General features: G+C 34.6%; 1 protein-coding gene across 1 annotated transcript; it reads left to right on the top strand.

Annotated features, from left to right (window-relative positions):
* The first annotated feature begins 9,512 nt into the window (after window positions 1-9,512).
* Window positions 9,513-10,547, top strand: LOC131876629 (uncharacterized). Its single transcript, XM_059222071.1, has one exon. The coding sequence runs from the start codon at window positions 9,513-9,515 to the stop codon at window positions 10,545-10,547; it is 1,035 nt and encodes a 344-aa protein (XP_059078054.1).
* The last annotated feature ends 8,584 nt before the right edge of the window (window positions 10,548-19,131 follow it).

Raw genomic sequence — 19,131 nt, 5'->3', positions numbered from 1 at the left:
AACATAAAGAAACTCTCTAGTCAGACTTTATATTACTTTGTTACACAAATTCTCTCAAATTTATAGCCAAATCCAATAGTTAAATCAAAAGTTATGAGGATTTTTCTAACATGGGTAACACTTTGCAGGGTTTTGACATTTTTTTATAAAAACAAACATATCTTGCCAAATACTCCACAACAATGCATAAGAAATGATTCATCTAAAATATATTACATTAATCTATCATTAAAAAACATCTACATATCAAAATTACACCAAATGTGATCCGCCATGGATCTATGATAGTCACAGATTCCTTAAAACCTTATGACAGTTTCAGGGTTTGATGGATAATCTTTGTCAAATCTCCTCCAAACTGATATACCCCCTTGATTTCGACCAAACATGGTTTTATAAACCATTTCCAACTCCTAATAACTACTCTAACCACCTCATGACCAATGGATTACATTCTTACATTTTTGTTGCACTTTTTGGCAATGTTGCAACTTTGCAATTTTTACATTTTTGCATTTTTGACATAAATGACTCTAACCCTTACATGGACACTTTTAACACTTCAAGATGGACCAAATATGATATATCTAGACAAAATGGCTCATTTAGCCTTACATATTATGATTCAATGGACTCAAATAACCTTAATACATTATGAATGACTCAAATACAATAAAATTGCTCATATTATGACTTTTGACCTCCTGGTATGCTTGTGTGCTTAGGTGCCTTTGCATCACTAAGGAATATATATTTTTGTCAAGCCTTAATAGAGACTTCTCACAAAAATATTTAAATATTTTAATTTTTTGCCCATGTGACCTTATGCATTTTTTCTATTTCTAACAATGAAGAGATAGTGGTCTTATGTGCTTAAATTTTGAAGATGATATATTTCCTATCTCTTGTTTAAGATTTCAAGTGTTTTAAAGTCCTAGTGTATCGCCTTAGATTTAGATTGTATTTTCTTGTGTACTTTTATCCCTTTTCCTCTCAGAATATTTGAAGAGATGGCTTCTAAAATGCCAAAGGTCATTTAGTGAAGCACATCTAGTTCCCCATTCACTAAACTTCCCATAAGACTATGTATTCATAATTGTAAACTTAAAAGATCAATAATTAATTTTTTGGCATGCCTAGTGGGACCAAATTTTTAGACTATGAATGGGTGTATGTAGGACTATGACTAGAAGTTAGACCTCCCAAGACCCAATATTGTTGCTACACCCACTTATAACTATAGTGTAGGCAACAGTTGCTAGCCAAGACACAACACAATTTAAGATGCAAGCTCAATAGATGACCCATCCACCTCCTAGAAACTTTGTCACTTGTAATAACTTAAGTCCCTTGATTGCCCCTATGGATCTAGCCAAATGGGATCCAATTCTTTCTTTGGCATTAAAATCTTTACCTAAATTTACTAGAGAGGATTTTAAAACACTTGTTGAACACTTGTAAGATGTGGTCGATTGTTGTATTGTCCACTTTGTTACAAAACATAATGTCACTCTTAGACTACTCATAGCTTCTTTTAAGGGTAAAACACAAGACTAGTATAGATCATTACCTCCAAATTCCATAGCATATTGGGATGCACTTGGTAATTGTTTCTTTAACAAATTATTTGAAAAGGATTGTTCATCCCTATTATAGTAGTTGATAATTATCAAAATAATTCCTCAAGAAGTGATTACAGATTTCAATGCTTGATTCCATAAAACCTGGGAAATAATTCCTTTAGCGGTATGTTCCCTAATAATATTGCCTTTTATTTCTATCTTAAATCTTTCGATCCAAATATATCTATCATGATCCAATCTTTGGGGGCTTACCTTGCCATTGGCATATGAGGTAGCAGTAAGGGCAGAAAATAATTTGATTGATGTTAGAAATTTCCCTCCAAGATCGTGGATGCCAACATTTCCTGAGATGACCATTCAACCTCAAGGAGAAGTTACTCCCAACACTTTAGCACTACCTCAATCAATGTATGTGTTTTTGGGTGCTCAAAAAAATGTTGCATCCCTGTCACCCTCATTAGTGGTAAAAATAAGTGATATGAAGAGTTTTTTGTAGACATTTTCTAATGAGATCATCAATATTAAGAGCCAGCAAGTGATGCCTCTAAAGCCTCAATTTTAGAGCTATCATGGTGTAAGACCACCTTTTCAGTAGATTCAATATCAAGGGGTTGTAAAGTTAAATAACCCATCTCAACCCTCAAATCAATTTGTCCATGTTCCTACCCCCTTACAAACTATACCTCCAAGTAAAAATAAGGAGTTGGTTGCGAGAAAAAAATAATCTAGAGGGTGATTCAAATTCCTAGTGCTTTCTATGCAATTATGCCCATATGCCTTGGGATTATTCATGAGGCAATCTACAATAAAAGGTGGTAGAGCAATGTGCTCAAGGTGTTTCACTAGACATTAGAGTCTATGCCTATTCATCCCTTGGTATAGAGAATGCAATGTTGACTACCCAAATTCAAGGCATGTCACTAGAGCAGGAGTTCAAGATTGCCACAAATCATGCACCCTTCTCTTGGATGGAAAAATAGAATGTTGTATTTCTAATGAGGTATCAACATCAAAGGCTCTACAAGTTCAATCTAACTATAACACTCACTCAAAGAATAGATTCACTCGAGAACCTGTTCACTAGATCCAACAGTCTAAGGTAACCTTTGAGAAACCTCTTATTTTTGTTGCAATGGTTCAACCTATGCAAAATTGGAAGGATACTTTTACATATAAGACAAGGGAGCCTAAGACATTCCCTCTTGCATCAATAAATGTAGTTTAACAATTAAAGAAATCTCCTGCTAATATACCTTATGGGATAACCTAGCAATTTCAGAGCAAAAATCTTTGTTGAAAGAAGCTCTAAAAGGTCATGACAAGTAGACATGAGCCAAAGAAACTGTAAAGAAATCCCATTTGAAATGAAAGACACTAATCATCAATGAGAAAGGACACCAATCAACAACTTTTACTAACTCAAATAAAAACGTAAAAATAAGGATGAATTGGGTAAGTTGAATTCCATGCCATTTTTTTTTACTCTCATTGTTGGGAATAAATTGTTACATAATTCTATGATAGACTCTAGGGCTAGTACTATAGTTGTGCCTAAAAATATAGTAGAGTCTCATAATATAGGATATAAACCTTTTGAAAGAGGGATCATGCAATTAGATGGCAAAAAGTTTCAAGCCATAGACTGATTAAGGATCTTCCCTTGACCTTTTATTCTTTTCCTAATATCATTGTGCTTTAAGAAGTAGTAATAGTTGATATTCCTCCCATTATCAGCCTGTGTTTATCTCGCAATTTCATAGCTAAGATTGTTGATTACATGTTCCTAGGTTGGTTCCACTTAATCTTAAGAACTAAGTATGGATCTTAGTTGAAGTTACTTTTAGAACCCCTATTCCCTAAACATATAGCACATGATGTTATGATGAATTTTAAGCCTAGCCATACCACCTTTTTGTAAAATGAGATGTATTGTATTAAGATGTTAGAAAAGGAAAATGTAACTAGACATAGAACTAATGAGTAAGTGTTATTGAATTATTTCATTAATAGCAATCCTTCTGGGAACTATCACACTACTGGCCTAGGAACATATGTCATATATGATGAGGATCAACCTATTCCCTTGGTTACTGAAAAGAAAGATAGTATTGCTAAAGATAATTATGATTAGAAATACAAACTATGGACTATGAACTTTGATGGTACAAGATGTAGAATTGGTTTTGGAGCTGGTGAACTTCCCCAACTAGAGAGCAATCTTTAAGAGCCTTTCACTTCTAATTTTTTTGTACAAACAATGCAACTAAATATGAAGTTGTGGTGAGAGGACTCAATATCATAAAAATAATGGGAATAAAAAAGAACTAAGAGTTTTTGGAGATTCAGAGCTAGTTGTCAAACAAGTGTAGAATGTTGCAACAACCAAAAATGTCCATATGAAATCATATTGATGTTGAGCTTGGGATCTAATAGTCTTTTGAAGCTTTTGATATTTAGTTAGTTATATGGAGGTAAAATATTGAAGCAAACCGATTGGCCACAATTGGATCTTAGTTTGATTTAGAAATAGACTTGGTCTTAAATAGACACTCGGTTCGGGTGATTGTTAGACAATCAATCCTATATAATGATCAAAATTGGGATTTTTTTAGAGTGATATTCAGATAGCCATGTTTATTCAACAATCAACATAGTTTACAGAGTATCTGCAACCAAATATTGAAGAAGCATATGAGGATCTGATCAGTTAGCTCTCGAGAAACAATCTTCCCAAAGGGTTGATAACCTTAGAAAATATATTTGATTGTGAAGATGCAAGAAATGAAAAATGAAAGTTTGTCATTGATAAAGAAGATTATATAGACCTCGAGGTCAGAAATGGTAGAAAGTTAAAATTCAAAAAGGAAGTTTCTCATAAATATAGAGATCAACTTTCTATCCTATTATGATAATACAAAGGAGTTGATGAGCCAGAAATAATGTCTCTATTTTGTCTATGTGCAAGTGTCTTTTCTGGGATATTAGGAGTTTGTTTATGTCTTTAAGTTTAGAACCCTTTTTTAAAGTGATATCATTTTATATGTCCTGGTAATATGTTCATATGGCATAAACGTATCTGATATATGTTCCTTTTTATGCAATATGATAGATAAATGTGTTATGAGGAATATCCATGGCAATAATGCATGTAGATTTTGAATGGTCTTCTGATAGGAATAAATAGGCCTATATTTGTCCATGTTAACAGCTTCATGTAGGATTGAAGATGGATGTTGAACCGGTCTAGGATGCTTAGCAATAAAGATGATGGAAATGTTGGCAAAGGAAGGGACAACAAGGATCGTTGTTGAAGAAGTCAATTGGTGGCTGGAAGTGGTTCATTATGACTTGCTAAAGACTTAATTGTTCCCTCTATTGAAGGAGTAGATTTAGGATTGAAATGATACTATATTCTCTTTGTTGTTCTAACAGGCTTTGACTAGTTCTTAACATCTATCATCTTGCCTTTTCTTTTCTCCTTGTTCAATAAATGCATCTTCCTTAAGATGTGGGAGTGGTATGCTAGTAGTGATAACTTTAAGAAGCCCCCTCACAAAAAAATGTATAAAATCTTGGCGAATATTTAATTTTAAAAAAAAAAAATTATTTTAATTGGCGAATTTTTCCTGTTTTTTAAAGAAAAATATTAATTGTGTCGGCGAATTTTTTATATCAACTTTTTTTTCGTATAAAATATTGGTGAATCTTTGAAAATAATAAGAATGTGCATTAATTACTATTGCAAATCCTTTCATTTAAAAAAAATAGTTTTTTTGGAGAAAAGTAAAGAACTGAAGGTGGAAATCATTAATGAGTTTAAGGGGTAGAATCTACTTTATTTAGTTTCTAGCATTAACTTAAAATAATCTAATAGTCCTCTTTGTATTTTGTGAGATAAAATATACCAACAATTTGTAATACTAATGGGGCCAAAAAATTGCTTTTAGACAATTGATTTTCATTGAGGCTATTACAACTTGTAGGTACAATTTACCTCATAGAATACAATGAAGGTCATTAGATTATATTTTAAATCAATGGTGGCAACTAAAGATTATTGATATAACCCTAAAGTAACTAATAAATATGATATATTATTGGCAAATTAATTTAGATTTCTACAATAAAAAATAAAATGGTGGCGAATACAATCCAATCATGTATTGAATATTGTGGCGAATCTTTTAGTTAAAAAAAATTAAAAGTATATATTCTCCGGTGATTTAAATAACACTAAAATAAAAAATTGCAAAAATGTTGTGATTCAGGTCACCTCAAAAGTTGAACTTATTAGCCAAATCTTGATTCCCAAATTTCAAAAAATAGCCAATTGGAGAATATTAGCCACTAAAATTTTCATTGTATGTTAGTTAGTTAGATTTTATGCTTTAAATAAACCTCCCACCTTCTCTTGTGGTGGTAGAGAGAAAAAGATAGTTTCAGTTATAGTAATACAGTTTTGAATTAAGAAGAAATGGGTTCTTAGCAAATTGTTATGTTGTCAAGTATTTTGGAATCAATAAAGTTGGTGTTTTAAGCTTCAGTCATTTGGTTCGGATATCTAGAAGCTTTCTAAGGGGGGCCACTTAGTGAGTACTCCTCTGTTTTCTTTTATCAGTTATTTTTTGTTCTGTACTTAGTATTATTCTAATCACAGACTGCTCCTAAAGCCACTGGAACATTTCCTGTGACTATTCCTGCAGCCACTATGAACCAGGTAGAATCATGTTTGTTGATCATGGATAAATTTAGTTTTCCTTAGTTGATTCCTAGAAGGTAGTTAGTTTTCTCTACAAGTATTTTAGTTATTTATTTCCAGCAATAGGAAAAGTGGTTGTTTAGTCTTTCTAGTGCATATACCTTGCAGATCCATTTCAAGTACACGCCCCGGGTTGACAATTAAGTGAACGTTCATGGTAGAAGATAATTACTTGGTTGGATGTCCAATCCCTAAGGTATGATTTCAGGGTCAAAATTATTGAGCCATTAAGAAGAACAATCATTTTTGGCATCATTGTCGGGGATGGTGTCAAAATAGAAACCTTTGCAGTCATTGATAGTTGTGTTTTGTTTTCTGTAGTTAAAAAAAAAAGTTTGTTTTCATTTACCTATCTAAGTGATGACCTATAATACTACTTTATGCCTAGGAGAAGAGATGCTTTAGGGAGGTTTCTTCCTAATGACCCCTATCTTGATGAATATTTTGAGAAAACTCATAATCTATTTGAAGAAGGAGACCAAAAGATAAACCCATTTGTTGAGTTGTTTGCCAGTACTGACGAGCCTACAGACCAAGAACTTGTTGAGAACCCATTTGCTCTAATAATTTATCAAGGATGGCAGCCCAAAATCAACCTACCTTTGAATTCCCTATCACTAATCAACATGATAATAATAATCTTAAGAATATCCCTAGATTTGTTCTCCCTAAATTTAATGGGCTTGTAACAGAGGATCCAAACACCCTTTTTTTTAATTTGATATCTTATGTTGGAGCTATGATTACACTACTGATGCTCATATACTAAAATTGTTTTCCGCTACTCTGAAAGAAGGAGCCCTCAGATGGTTCATGAGTCTTGGGAGAGATGATGTTGATAGCGGGGAAGATATGAAAGAAAAAATTCTTAAGAAATATAAAAATATTGTAGAAGTGGTAGTAGGGGGGATGACATCTTTAGGATGCAACAAATAGATGATGAAAATTTGGAAGACTAAATTTCAAGATTCTTGTTTTGTCTAAAGAAAAATGCATATTATACTATTAATGAAGGATCTCAAAAGCTTATTTTTCTTAGAGGAATAAGTGATGACAATATTGAAGCTCTAGACCTGATAGGAGGGGAAGATATCTCTTAAGTGACTTGGGCAGATCTAACAAAAATATGTTAGAACCATTCTCAAGCAGTTGTGAAGAAGGGAAGAGGATACCAAGTTACAAAAGGAAAATTCTCCAATGGAGTTTCAAGGATGGAGATTACTCAGTTATTGTCTGACTTCAAGCAAGATATTATAAATAATATGGCCACATAGTTGGACACAGTTCAGGAAAAAAGGAAGCATGGCAAAGCAGAAGCAGTCATAACTAAATATTGCCCTCGCTGCAGACAGAAGAAAAGAGACTGCAAATGCAAGTCAGTAGCAAATATTGGAATCCATCTTGCTGTTGGCATTTGCATGAAGATTGCATTAATGATATGTTATGTTGTCATTGATGTCAATTAACTAGTAATGATATTGTTGATATTGTTGTATTATTGTTTTGTAACCGGTAGGATGATCAAGTGAAGAAAATTGTAACCAATATAGGAAGAATTTGTGGAGTGAACTGGTAACCGGTGTAAACCCTACCTGTTTTTTTTTATAAACCCTAATCGATTAAGTTTGGTGAATTGGTTATATTGGTTTATGATCTGATGATGAGCGATAATGATTATGACACATATGATTATCGTATGAAAACAATATCAAGAGATTTTAGCAAGTTGTTGTAACAGTTTTTGTCTAGGGAATGAACAAATGTATTGCATCTAATGCAAAGCACGTGATGAGTTACTAAGTTGTATGAAGGAGTTAGCAAGGAGCGATCAAGGTTTTATTGATTGATGTGTAGAGATTTCTATGTAATCCAACGGTCATACTTGAACCGATTTGTTTATAATCTTTATGAGAATTAGGTTTTTGTTGTGTTACCAACCTAATTGATTTGTTTATAAGGTCGATGAAGTTGTTTAATTTAATGAGTTGGCAAAGAGTTAGCAAAGATTAGTTGAGTGTGTGGTTGTTAAACCGGATGATGTATCTGCAGTTTGAGTAAAGGTAGATAAGAGCATGAAATGGATATGATCAAGCAGGTGTAGTACTATTCAAATAGATCAACAAACTCTTGATGTTTTCTAACAATTACAGTAGAATTGAAATCCCCTAACTGGGTAATCTCTAACAAGATTGGTGTTATTCAAATCCTCTAACAAGGTGAACCATTAGCTTGGATTTTCAAATCCTCTATCGAGGTTACTCCTTACAGGGTATTGCTTCTAACAAGGCATTATAGTCAATCCCTTAACCTGGTGATTCCTAACAGGATCAGTTCTTAACAGGACTTTTGTAAAGCTTTAATAGGCTAGTCTCCTAATAGGGCGAACTTCAGAAGAGTTCAAATAGTTATCTTGTGAGTCTCATCTCACCATGGTTTTTACCTATTTGGGTTTCCACATCAAAAATATTTATGTCAAGTGGTGAATATTTTTGTGGTTATGTTTTTATGGTTGATTTACTTAACTACTTAACTACTTTGATAAGTCATGATAATCGGAAGCATTGAGAAATGAATAAGTTGTTTACTGTTAATTTATTGTAATAGTCAACCGGTTTATCTTATGAGTTTTTATCTCGACAATGGTATTACATTGATAGTTCTAAGTTTACTTTGAGAGATTGTTTTTTTAGATTGGTGAAGTTATTATTAGTTTTCTATCTACTAATTCACCTCCCCCCTCTCAGTAGTTGACTAGATACTTATTCTTTCATCATACCATCACTTGCCTCACTTTAATTTAAACCTGTTGAAAGAGAAGAAGATCAAATCTTTTATGTAGAATAAATAAGACCATGGGTTCCATGACAAGGTATGCCACCTGATCTTTTATTCTTTAATGGTCCTTATTCCAATTCATATATTCTAGTAGTCAATGGAAAAATCAGTATCCTCCCTATTATGGGAACTTCCCTCAGCAAAATTGGAACAATTCCCAAAATGTATGGACCAATTATCATAAATCCCCTCCTCCTTGGCAGCAAAATCAAGGAAATTGGCAGCCACCTCAAGGAAACTGGCAACAAACACTGCAATGGAGAGGAGGACATCAATGGTCAAAACAGTCCTCTGGTTTCCAACAGCCTCCTCTGCAACCTCAATAACAAACCCTAATGCCCTCACCTAATGTTGTTGCACCACCTAAACCTACTCAATTGCCAGCTCAACCCATGCCAAATCCTAACAATAAACAATCACAACAACAACATGTTTATGCTACTGATCCAAATCAATATCCTGCCTATGTTGTTAATATAATTGATATCCATTTAAGGTCCAGAACAACTCTTCCTGCACAATCACCTCCAGTTATCACCGAAATGCCTGATGAAGGACATATCTACCAAAGTGTCAAGAATTCACCAATCCCATCAAGGCCAGAACAACAAGAATCAAGCAATACTCCTCCATTTCCTCAAATATTAGAGGTAGAACCAACTAAACAAAAAGAAGAACCTATATTTGATATTGTGGATCAATTAAAGAATGTATGTATCAAGATTCCTTTGTTTCAAGCAATAAAGGATGTTCCAATATATGGGAAGGCAATAAAAGAATCTTTCTTGAAAAAGCCAGGAAGAAAAAAGAAAGATCCACCTATAGTTCATGTTGTAGGCCAATTAGCAGACCTCATGTTAGGGAAAGTTTCTATCCCTAAGTATTTAGACCCAGGAAGTCATCTTGTGGCAGTAGTTGTCAATGGAATTCAAGTTCAGAATGCTCTTATTGACGTTGGAGCAGCTATCAATGTTATGACAAAGGATGTGATGCAGAAACTCAATATCACTAGCGTAAGGACAACAACTACAGTCCTACAACTTATAGACAGTTCTATTGTTACACTAGATGGTATGGTGGAAGATCTTGTAGTAACACTGGATTCCTGGGAATATCCAACTGACTTTGTCATTCTTTCACCCAAAGCAACTTTAGGAGGTTATCTTATTATTTTGGGTAGACCCTGGTTAGCCAAAACATATGCTTTTATAGGATGCCAATCAAAGGACATGACCATTTTTTATGGGACAAAAACTAAAACACTTGCATTATATTCACCTGCCCAACCTCAACTTGAGGATGAGCATTTAGTTTGGCCAGACATAGAAGAAGAATATGATAAATTCCATACAACAATTAATGATGATTAGGAGAGACCCATTCTTGCAACTTCAAGAAGAGGAGGATGTCCTATCTAATGTTTTGCAAAATCAATATGGAATTCCTGACCAAACTGTTCACTGTAATGCACAAAATGTATGTCCTCTACAACCTTTACTGTCAGTCACTTCTGTAGAATCTCCTGTAGCCATAGACTTACTGCATACATTGTTGCTGCATGAAATAATAGTTCCACATTTTCCTACAACATCTATAATGGAGCTAGTTAAGCAAGTTGAAGTGGCCCCAAAAAAAATGGTTGAATGTCAATAGTCTCCTTACCCAAGAAAAAATTGTGTCTTTAAAAAAATATTGTAGTCCCACGAAGAAGAATTTGCATGGTTCTACATAGATATGAAAGGTTTACATCAGGTAAGTTATGCACACACCGAATCTACATCAGAGAATATTGTAAACCAGTAAGGTAGCCTCAAAGAAGGATCAACCTTGCATTAAGGGAAATAGTTAAGCAAGAATTGCAAATGTTACTCAATGCAGGATTTATATATCATATTTATGACAGTGAATGGATATTAAATTTAGTTATTGTTCCTAAGAAAAATGGAAATTGGAGAGTTTGTGTAGATTATAGGGAGCTTAATGCTGCAACCAAGAAGGATCACTTCACTCTTCCTTTTATTGACCAAGTATTAGACTCTTTAGCAGGAAATGAATGTTTTTCCTTTTTAGATGGTTTTAATGGATACAACTAGATAAGAATAGCCCCTGAGGACCAAGACAAGACAACTTTCATATGCCCATGGGGGACCTATGCTTACTCATTTTTTCCATATGGTTTATGTAATGCCCCAATATGTTCTTAGATATTTCTCATGACTACATGGATGAATTCACTGCCTATGGCGGTACTTTTGAAGAAGCATTAAGTAATTTAGAAAAGACTCTACAGAGGTGTGAGGATCGTAATTTATCTTTAAACAATGAGAAGTGTTTTACGGTGATGCATCTCTAATTTGCCTATACCAACAAAACAAAAGGATCTTAGGAGTTTCTTAGGCCATGCAGGTTATTACAGAAAATTCATCAAAGATTTCAGTAAAATTGCAGCACCTCTATATACACTTCTCACTAAAGATGTAGCATTCCAGTGGACAGACTCATGCAGCAAAGTATTCTCTAAGTTGAAGGAAGCATTAACTCATGCACCGATGCTTCAAGGTCCTGAATGGGAACTTCCATTCCATATACATATCGATGCATTTGATTATGCAATTGGAGTTGTTCTAGGACAAAAAGAGACATCAGTAGAATATGCAATCTATTTTGTCATAAAAAACTTGAAAGGTGTTGAACTTAACTACACTGTAACAGAGAAAGAAATGTTGGTAGTTATCTATGCCCTCAATAAATTCAAACATTATGTAACTGGATATAAGTTCTATGTCCACACTCACCATGCAACAATTAGATATCTTATGAATAAACCATCAATATCAGGAAGGTTGGTCAAATGGATTATTCTACTACAAGAATTTGATATTACAATCATTGATAAACCAGGAAGGGCAAATGTAGTTGCAGATTTTCTTTCACGCTTAACAACAAATCCAGAATCGCCCATTTTGGATGATTCCTTTCCAAATGAGCATCTATTCTCTATTACTATCCAAACACCATGGTATGCTGATATAGCTAACTATTTAGTTGCTCAAAAGGTTCCCTCTCATTTTTCTCCAAAAGAAAAGAAGTTACTAGTTGAAATAAGTTTCAAATTCACCTGGATAGTAGGATGTTTATTTAATATAGGGCCAGATCAGGTGATGCAAAGATGTGTGCGAGAAGATGAGACTCATGATATACTACATGAATGCCATGATGAACCCTGTGGAGGACATTTTGCATCCAGGACAAAATCTGTCAAAATACTTAACACAGGATATTATTAGCCAACCCTTCATAAAGATGCAGCTTGGTATACAAGAAAATGTGATAGATGCTAGAGGATGGGATGACCAACCAGATCAGAGAAGATTCCCTTACATCCTCAACTGGTGGTCACCCCATTTGACAAGTGGGGTCTTGATTTTGTGGGACCAATTGATCCACCTTCTAATGACAAGTCTTAGATTTTGGTTTGTACTGATTATATCACCAAATGGGTAGAAGCTAAGGCAATGACACATGCCAGAGATAACAAGGTTGCTGAATTCTATATGAAGAAATCTTCACAAGATATGGAGTTCCTAAAGAAATTATCACAGAGAAAGGATCACAATTCACCTCTCAACTTGTTATGACATTAGTAAATGAATACAACATTAGGCATAGGAAATATACCCCATACCACCCTCAAGCCAATGAACAAGTAGAAATAAGAAATAGGGAAATTGAGAATATATTAACCAAGACTATTAATCTTCATAGGAAAGATTAGGCAGCTAGGTTACTTGAAGTAGTCTAGGCCTATAGAACATCATGGAAAACAACAATGAGGTTTACTCCTTTTGAGATGCTCTATGGTAAGAAAGCAATGATGCCAATAGAATTTGAGCTCAAAAATTTAAGAACAATAATTGAATTAGGTATGGACATTACTAAAGCACAACAGGAAAGACTACCACAACTCAATGAGTTAGATGAAGTCTGTACAACTGTCCTCCTACAAAATCAGTGAATCAAATGGCATGATAATATATCAAGGAAAAAACTTTCAATCTGGAGATTGGGCTCTACTGTATGATTCTAGATATAAAGATAATCTAGGTAAGCTTCACACTAGATGGCTAGGGCCATATGAAATATCACAGGTATTTGACAATGGTGTTATTCAACTCACAACAATTGATCATGTCAAATTCAAGCTATTGGTTAATGGGCACAGATTGAAATTATATCATAAGCCCCCATCTAAAGAAGATTTCATGAAACAATTTGCTTCAACTGTTGGTTCTCCTGCAACTGATGATGATGGGCTTTCAGCCCTGCCTTCTGATTGAGCCACCAAAAAGATGGTTCATAATAAACACTTCCATCTTTATGGAATATATTTCTCTGTAATAACATCCATATTTCACTCCACTTCACCCTCATATATTTCGTATCATTTCCACATCACCTCATATTGATCCATTTTTTTCAGTGTATCTTAAGTTAACTACAAGTACATGGAAAGGACTCTGACATGCAATATGCCACATCACTCCAGGTACCTCACAAATTATCACTTCATTTATATCCTATTAGATATCATCATTAGCTGCATTCAAATTGCCATGTATATTCCTCGTTACCTTGCTATTATTTCTCTTCTTCCATGTGAGGACACTTAGTGAACTTTCAGTTGGAGGGGAGCATGTCGTGATTCGATGCATTACTATGTAAAAATTGATCTCCTACGTATGATTGATTCCCTATGAGTGATCTATTTTTCCATATCTTATATCATCAGTACTTTGCATCATTTTTAATCGCTTTTTATTGTTTTTTATGAAAATCAAATTTTGATTGAAAAAGTGATTATGACATTTTATGCACGTCGTTTTTTTTTAAATCTTGCACGAATTACCATCTTGATTAATTTTGCCACCCTTACGAGTCATAATTGCACTGTCTTGTCACCCTTGTGATTACCAATCATCGTCCTCGGATATTTCTTCTCAGGAAGGGTTTTTCCTTGAAAATAACAAGTTACGAGCTACAAAGTGACATTAATAAGTAGATAAAATAGAAGATTTCGGGATATTGTGTAAACTGCATTGAAGAAACACAATGGGAGGATATTTGATAAGGTATGAACTCACAGTTCATACCTCTATTGTGCAGGATCCAAAATGTGGTCAGGAGTTTGTTCAGAGTGGATGGCTGAGTTACTTTTTGAAGTTAGAAGATTTTCCATGGTCTTGTATAATGCAGAAGCAAATGTTAAAAGACTGAGATTCATGTCCAATGAAGAAAGGATTGCAGAAGTAACTGGTTTACCTACTGAAGGGTCAAAATATCTAGAATCAAAGGATGTCAGGGGTGCTCGAGCAGAGTTTACAAGACCTAGAGATCGTCCACTAATTGCTGACAAACAAGGGGCTAGAAGAATTTTTTTTCCAGATAAATGGATGGCAGAAAATGTTCACATAATCTGGTATCTAACATGCGAAGGGAGACAATCTTGTTTACATTCAATACACATCAAGTTGCTTACTCATCTCAGGCATGGAATGAGAATGAATGTTCCAAATGTGTTATATAATCTCCTGAGCAATATGGCCTCTAAAACCCAGAAAGGTAGGTCAAATTTTGTCTCCCACCATTATTTAATTAAATTATTAGTGGAACGATCATTAAGGGATGTATCTCAATTGTCCAAGGAAGAATTTGTTTCACTTTGTGAATTTAGGGAAGAAAATTATTAGGGTCAGGAAAGAATTGCAGAAGAAAAAAATAGGGTTTACAAAAAAGAAGGAAAATGGCCCTTGGAGCCTCGATTTCTAAGAGTTCCTCTACTGCAGATTCTCCTATTGCAAAATAAATTTTGAGTGATGTTGCGTCAGTTCATGTAGGCACTAGTGAATAAATTTTAATGAACAATCCTAGAAAAACTAGGGCTTCCACTCAGAAGGTGAAAGATAAACCAGTAGAGTCAACTAAAGTTGAAATCCTTGAAATAGGAAACCCTAGTATGGAGAACCCTATGAGATTACAACAAAAGCAAGGTGGAAAGCAAAAGCTTGATGAGAAATTAGGAGAAGAATCTTTGGTCCTTGGAAGAAAGAAACAAAGAGTTGTAAAACCTTTTGTTGCAACTCTGTCGTCTAAAGGAAGTACAAAGGAATCTGAAATCTCTAGAACCCATAGGGGTGTTCCAATTGAGTTTTAAAGAATAAGTAATAGGATTAAAGGGAAGATAAAAAGGATCTCCAATGTAGAGTTCATGAAATCTATCCAAGTTGATTCTGAGCTGGAGGAAGAAATAGGTGCAGCTTTTGGACAATAATACATTCAGAGAGAACAATATTGTGATAAGGAGAATATGGATGGGTTGAATAATTTAGCAGAAGCGATGGAGAAGGTAATGGAATAAGAGGAAGGAATAAAATTTATAATAATTGGCTCCATGATAGCACAAAAGGAAGTTCCTGCAATGGAAAGATAGAACTCTGTCATTGAAAAAATGACAGAGCAAGAACACTCAATTGAGGAACAAAGGAAAGGTAAAAGCATTCCTCTAGTAGTTAGACACAGGCCCACTCCTTTTTCCTTGGATATCAGTTGCATTCTATTTATACCTAGATATGATGGATAAAGAGGTAGAGTGGGAAGATGAGAAGCGATAGCTACAGAAGGAAATTGAAAAGAGAGATAAGGGGTTTGCTACTCTTAAGGGGAAAATAGACATCGTGGTGAATTCGATGCCCAATATTCTTGAGTATAGACCACCACCTAGGGTCTATTCTCTGTACCTAAAGGAACTCTTCCTCACTTTTAAAATGTCCAATGTTCTTTCAGAAAGGGATCATTCTTTGGAAACTGCTCAAGAGTTTTATCAGGTTTATCAGAATTCTCCTGTTGTAATTAAAAATTTGCTTTGTGAATTTTACTTACACAACTATGCAATACCTGATGATAGGGAATGGAATCCTTTATTATATATTGGTGACATACATTTGAGGGAATTAATATCCTGGATTCAGAACGAGCATACCAGGGGTGAAGAAGCTAAATCTTATCAGGAAGAAGAACTTAAGATTCCCCTGCCAATAAGAGCATAAAGTAATAAGCCAAGGCGACTGTATTATGATTGGCAGAAAATTTTGTATCATCCCGATTTTAAGCCCAAAATATTAGCCTTAAGGGAGGAAGCATATTAGGAGTTTGAATCAATGAGGGCCTCTGAGGCACAATCAACCTTAGGACATGTGGCAAGCAGATGGAACAATCTTACAAAAGAACTACAAATGGCAGAGTCACACTCTCTATAAAACTATTATGCAACTTTTAAAATAACTTCATGGTACCTCCAATTGGGATGAACAAGAATGAATAATTGACTTCCTTTACTGTTCCAGCCACCTATCCTTATGTGGCCAATACCATATTTTAATAGGTATGCCAATTCATTTGATGAGAAAGAAGAAAAGGCTAGGTGGGATAGGCTTGAAAAGAACAAAGAATTTTATTGGAATATTGCTACAGGGGACTCAGGATAGACTTGGGTTATTAATTATAGAGCTCAAGTAAAGGGAATAAATGCAGCATCTTTATCTTCTAGATGAGGTCAAAAAGACTTTAAATTGGGAGGAAACGATGAGCCAAAAATAATGGCTTTATTTTGTCTATGTGCATGTGTCTTTTCTGGGATATTAGGAGTTTGATTATGTCTTTAAGTTTAGAACCCTTTGTTCAAGATATCATTTTATATGTCCCAGTAATATGTTCATATGGCATAAAATTATCTGATATATGTTCCTTTTTTATGCAATATGATACATAAATATGTTATGAGGAATATCCATGGCAATAACGCATGTAGATTTTGAATGTTATTTTGATAGGAATAATTAGGCCTATATTTGTGCACATTAACAACTTCATGTAGGATTGAAGAAGGATGTTGAACTAGTCTAGGATGCTCATCAATAAAGATGATGGAAACATTGGCAAGGGAAGGGACAACAAGGATTGTTGTTGAAGAAGTCAGCTGGCGGTTGGAAGTAGTTCATTATGACTTGTTGAAGACTTAATGGTTCCCCCTATTGAAGGAGTAGGTTTAGGATTGAAATGATGCTAGGTTCTCTCTGTTGGTCCAATAGGCTTTGACTGGTTCTTAGCATCTATCATCTCGCCTTTTTCTTTCTCCTTGTTTAATAAATACATCCTCCTTAAGATGTGGGAGTGGTATACTAGTTAGTTAGATTTTATGCTTTAAATAAACCTCCCACCTTCTCTTGTTGTGGTAGAGAGAAAAAGATAGTTTTAGTTATAGTAATACAGTTCTGAATTAAGAAGAAATGGGTTCTTAGCAAATTGTTATGTTGTCAAGTATTTTGGAATCAATAAAGTTGGTGTTTTAAGCTTCAGTCATTTGGTTCAGATATCTGGATGCTTGCTAAGGGGGGCCACTTAGTGAGTACTCCTCTGTTTTCTTTTATCAGTTATTTTCTATTGCATACTTAGAATTATTCTGATCACAGACTGCTCCTACAACCACTGGAACATTTCTTGTGACTGTTCCTACAACCACTATGAACCGAGTAGAATCATTTTTCTTTATCATGGATAAATTCAGTTTTCCTTAGTTGATTCCAAGAAGGTAGTTAGTTTTCTTTACAAGTATTTTAGTTATTTATTTCTAGCATTCTAATTCCAGCAATAGGAAAATGGTTATTTAGTCTTTCTAGTGTATATATTGATGAATACTAAGAGGGGGGGGTGAATTAGTATGCCAAAAATCTTTGCACTTAAACACTTTGCAAGACTAATAGTAAACCGGTAAAATAGTTTAGCAGATAAACCGGTTAACACACATGCAAACCAAATAGCTAATAATGCATTCACCCACAAAAGCAAAAACACCATAACACGAGATTTTGACGTGGAAACCCAAATGGGAAAAACCACGGTGAGATGGATCTCACAAGTAACTATTTGCAGAATAGGAACCAGACCGATTAAGGTCTTACAATGTTCTTCACCAGAATAGATCATGTTAGGAATCTCAATCTCTGTTAGGAGATAAGTCCGATTAAAGACTACCTTGCTAGAGGATTTTAGATCCACATATGTGAATCACCTTGTTAGAGGATTTACAAAAGGCTTTTGGGCCTACCCGGTTAAGGGCTATAGACTTGTCAAAGATGTGAGTAATCAACAAGTGTTTGATCTAGCTAATAGCATAGACTGCTCGGTTAGATCCTTGATAGCTCGTTCCTAATGCACTCTAGCATTACTTCAGTCTTCTACACATTCATATTATTTCCAACTCCTCAACCACCTTAAACCCTCGCAACAACATAAAATTTTACTACAACCACATCAACAACCTAAAACCCTAGACATGATGTCCTTATAAAGGAATTTGATTTCATGTTTGTCCAATAGGATTACATTACAATTTCCTAGGTTCAATGAACCTAACATACTTGGTACTACGACACAAAAAGTACCGTTAAAGTGTCGGCACCGTCAAACAATCAGTGGATGGTAACTCATCACTAAATGTCGGTTGGTAACCCATCACAGAGTATTACCGGTTCATACAAAATGTTGGTTGCCGGTTTGACAAAAATGAAGACTGGTAAAAATGTGTTATGCCACTTTAATCCCTCATACCACTTGGGATCCATGAACTGCTTGGGGTCAACATGTCGCTTCAGACTGGGAAACACATTCTGCAAAAACATCAATAGTCTAAAGACTATAATACAACATACCAGTTGGAACAAATATCGGTTGTACTCTAACTCATACATATAAAGAGGATCTCAATGCAAGTGTGTGTCCATCAATGACAATCACAACATAAACATAAAAAATGCCAGCAATCTCCCCCTTTGGCATTGATGGCAACACTTAGGAAAATAAAATTTTGACATCTAAGTGTTTTACAACAAAATCATGCCA

This window comes from Cryptomeria japonica, chromosome 6 (genome assembly GCF_030272615.1).
Source record: "Cryptomeria japonica chromosome 6, Sugi_1.0, whole genome shotgun sequence".
NCBI classification, from domain to species: Eukaryota; Viridiplantae; Streptophyta; class Pinopsida; order Cupressales; family Cupressaceae; genus Cryptomeria; species Cryptomeria japonica.
This window is presented reverse-complemented; position numbering and strand designations above follow the sequence as displayed.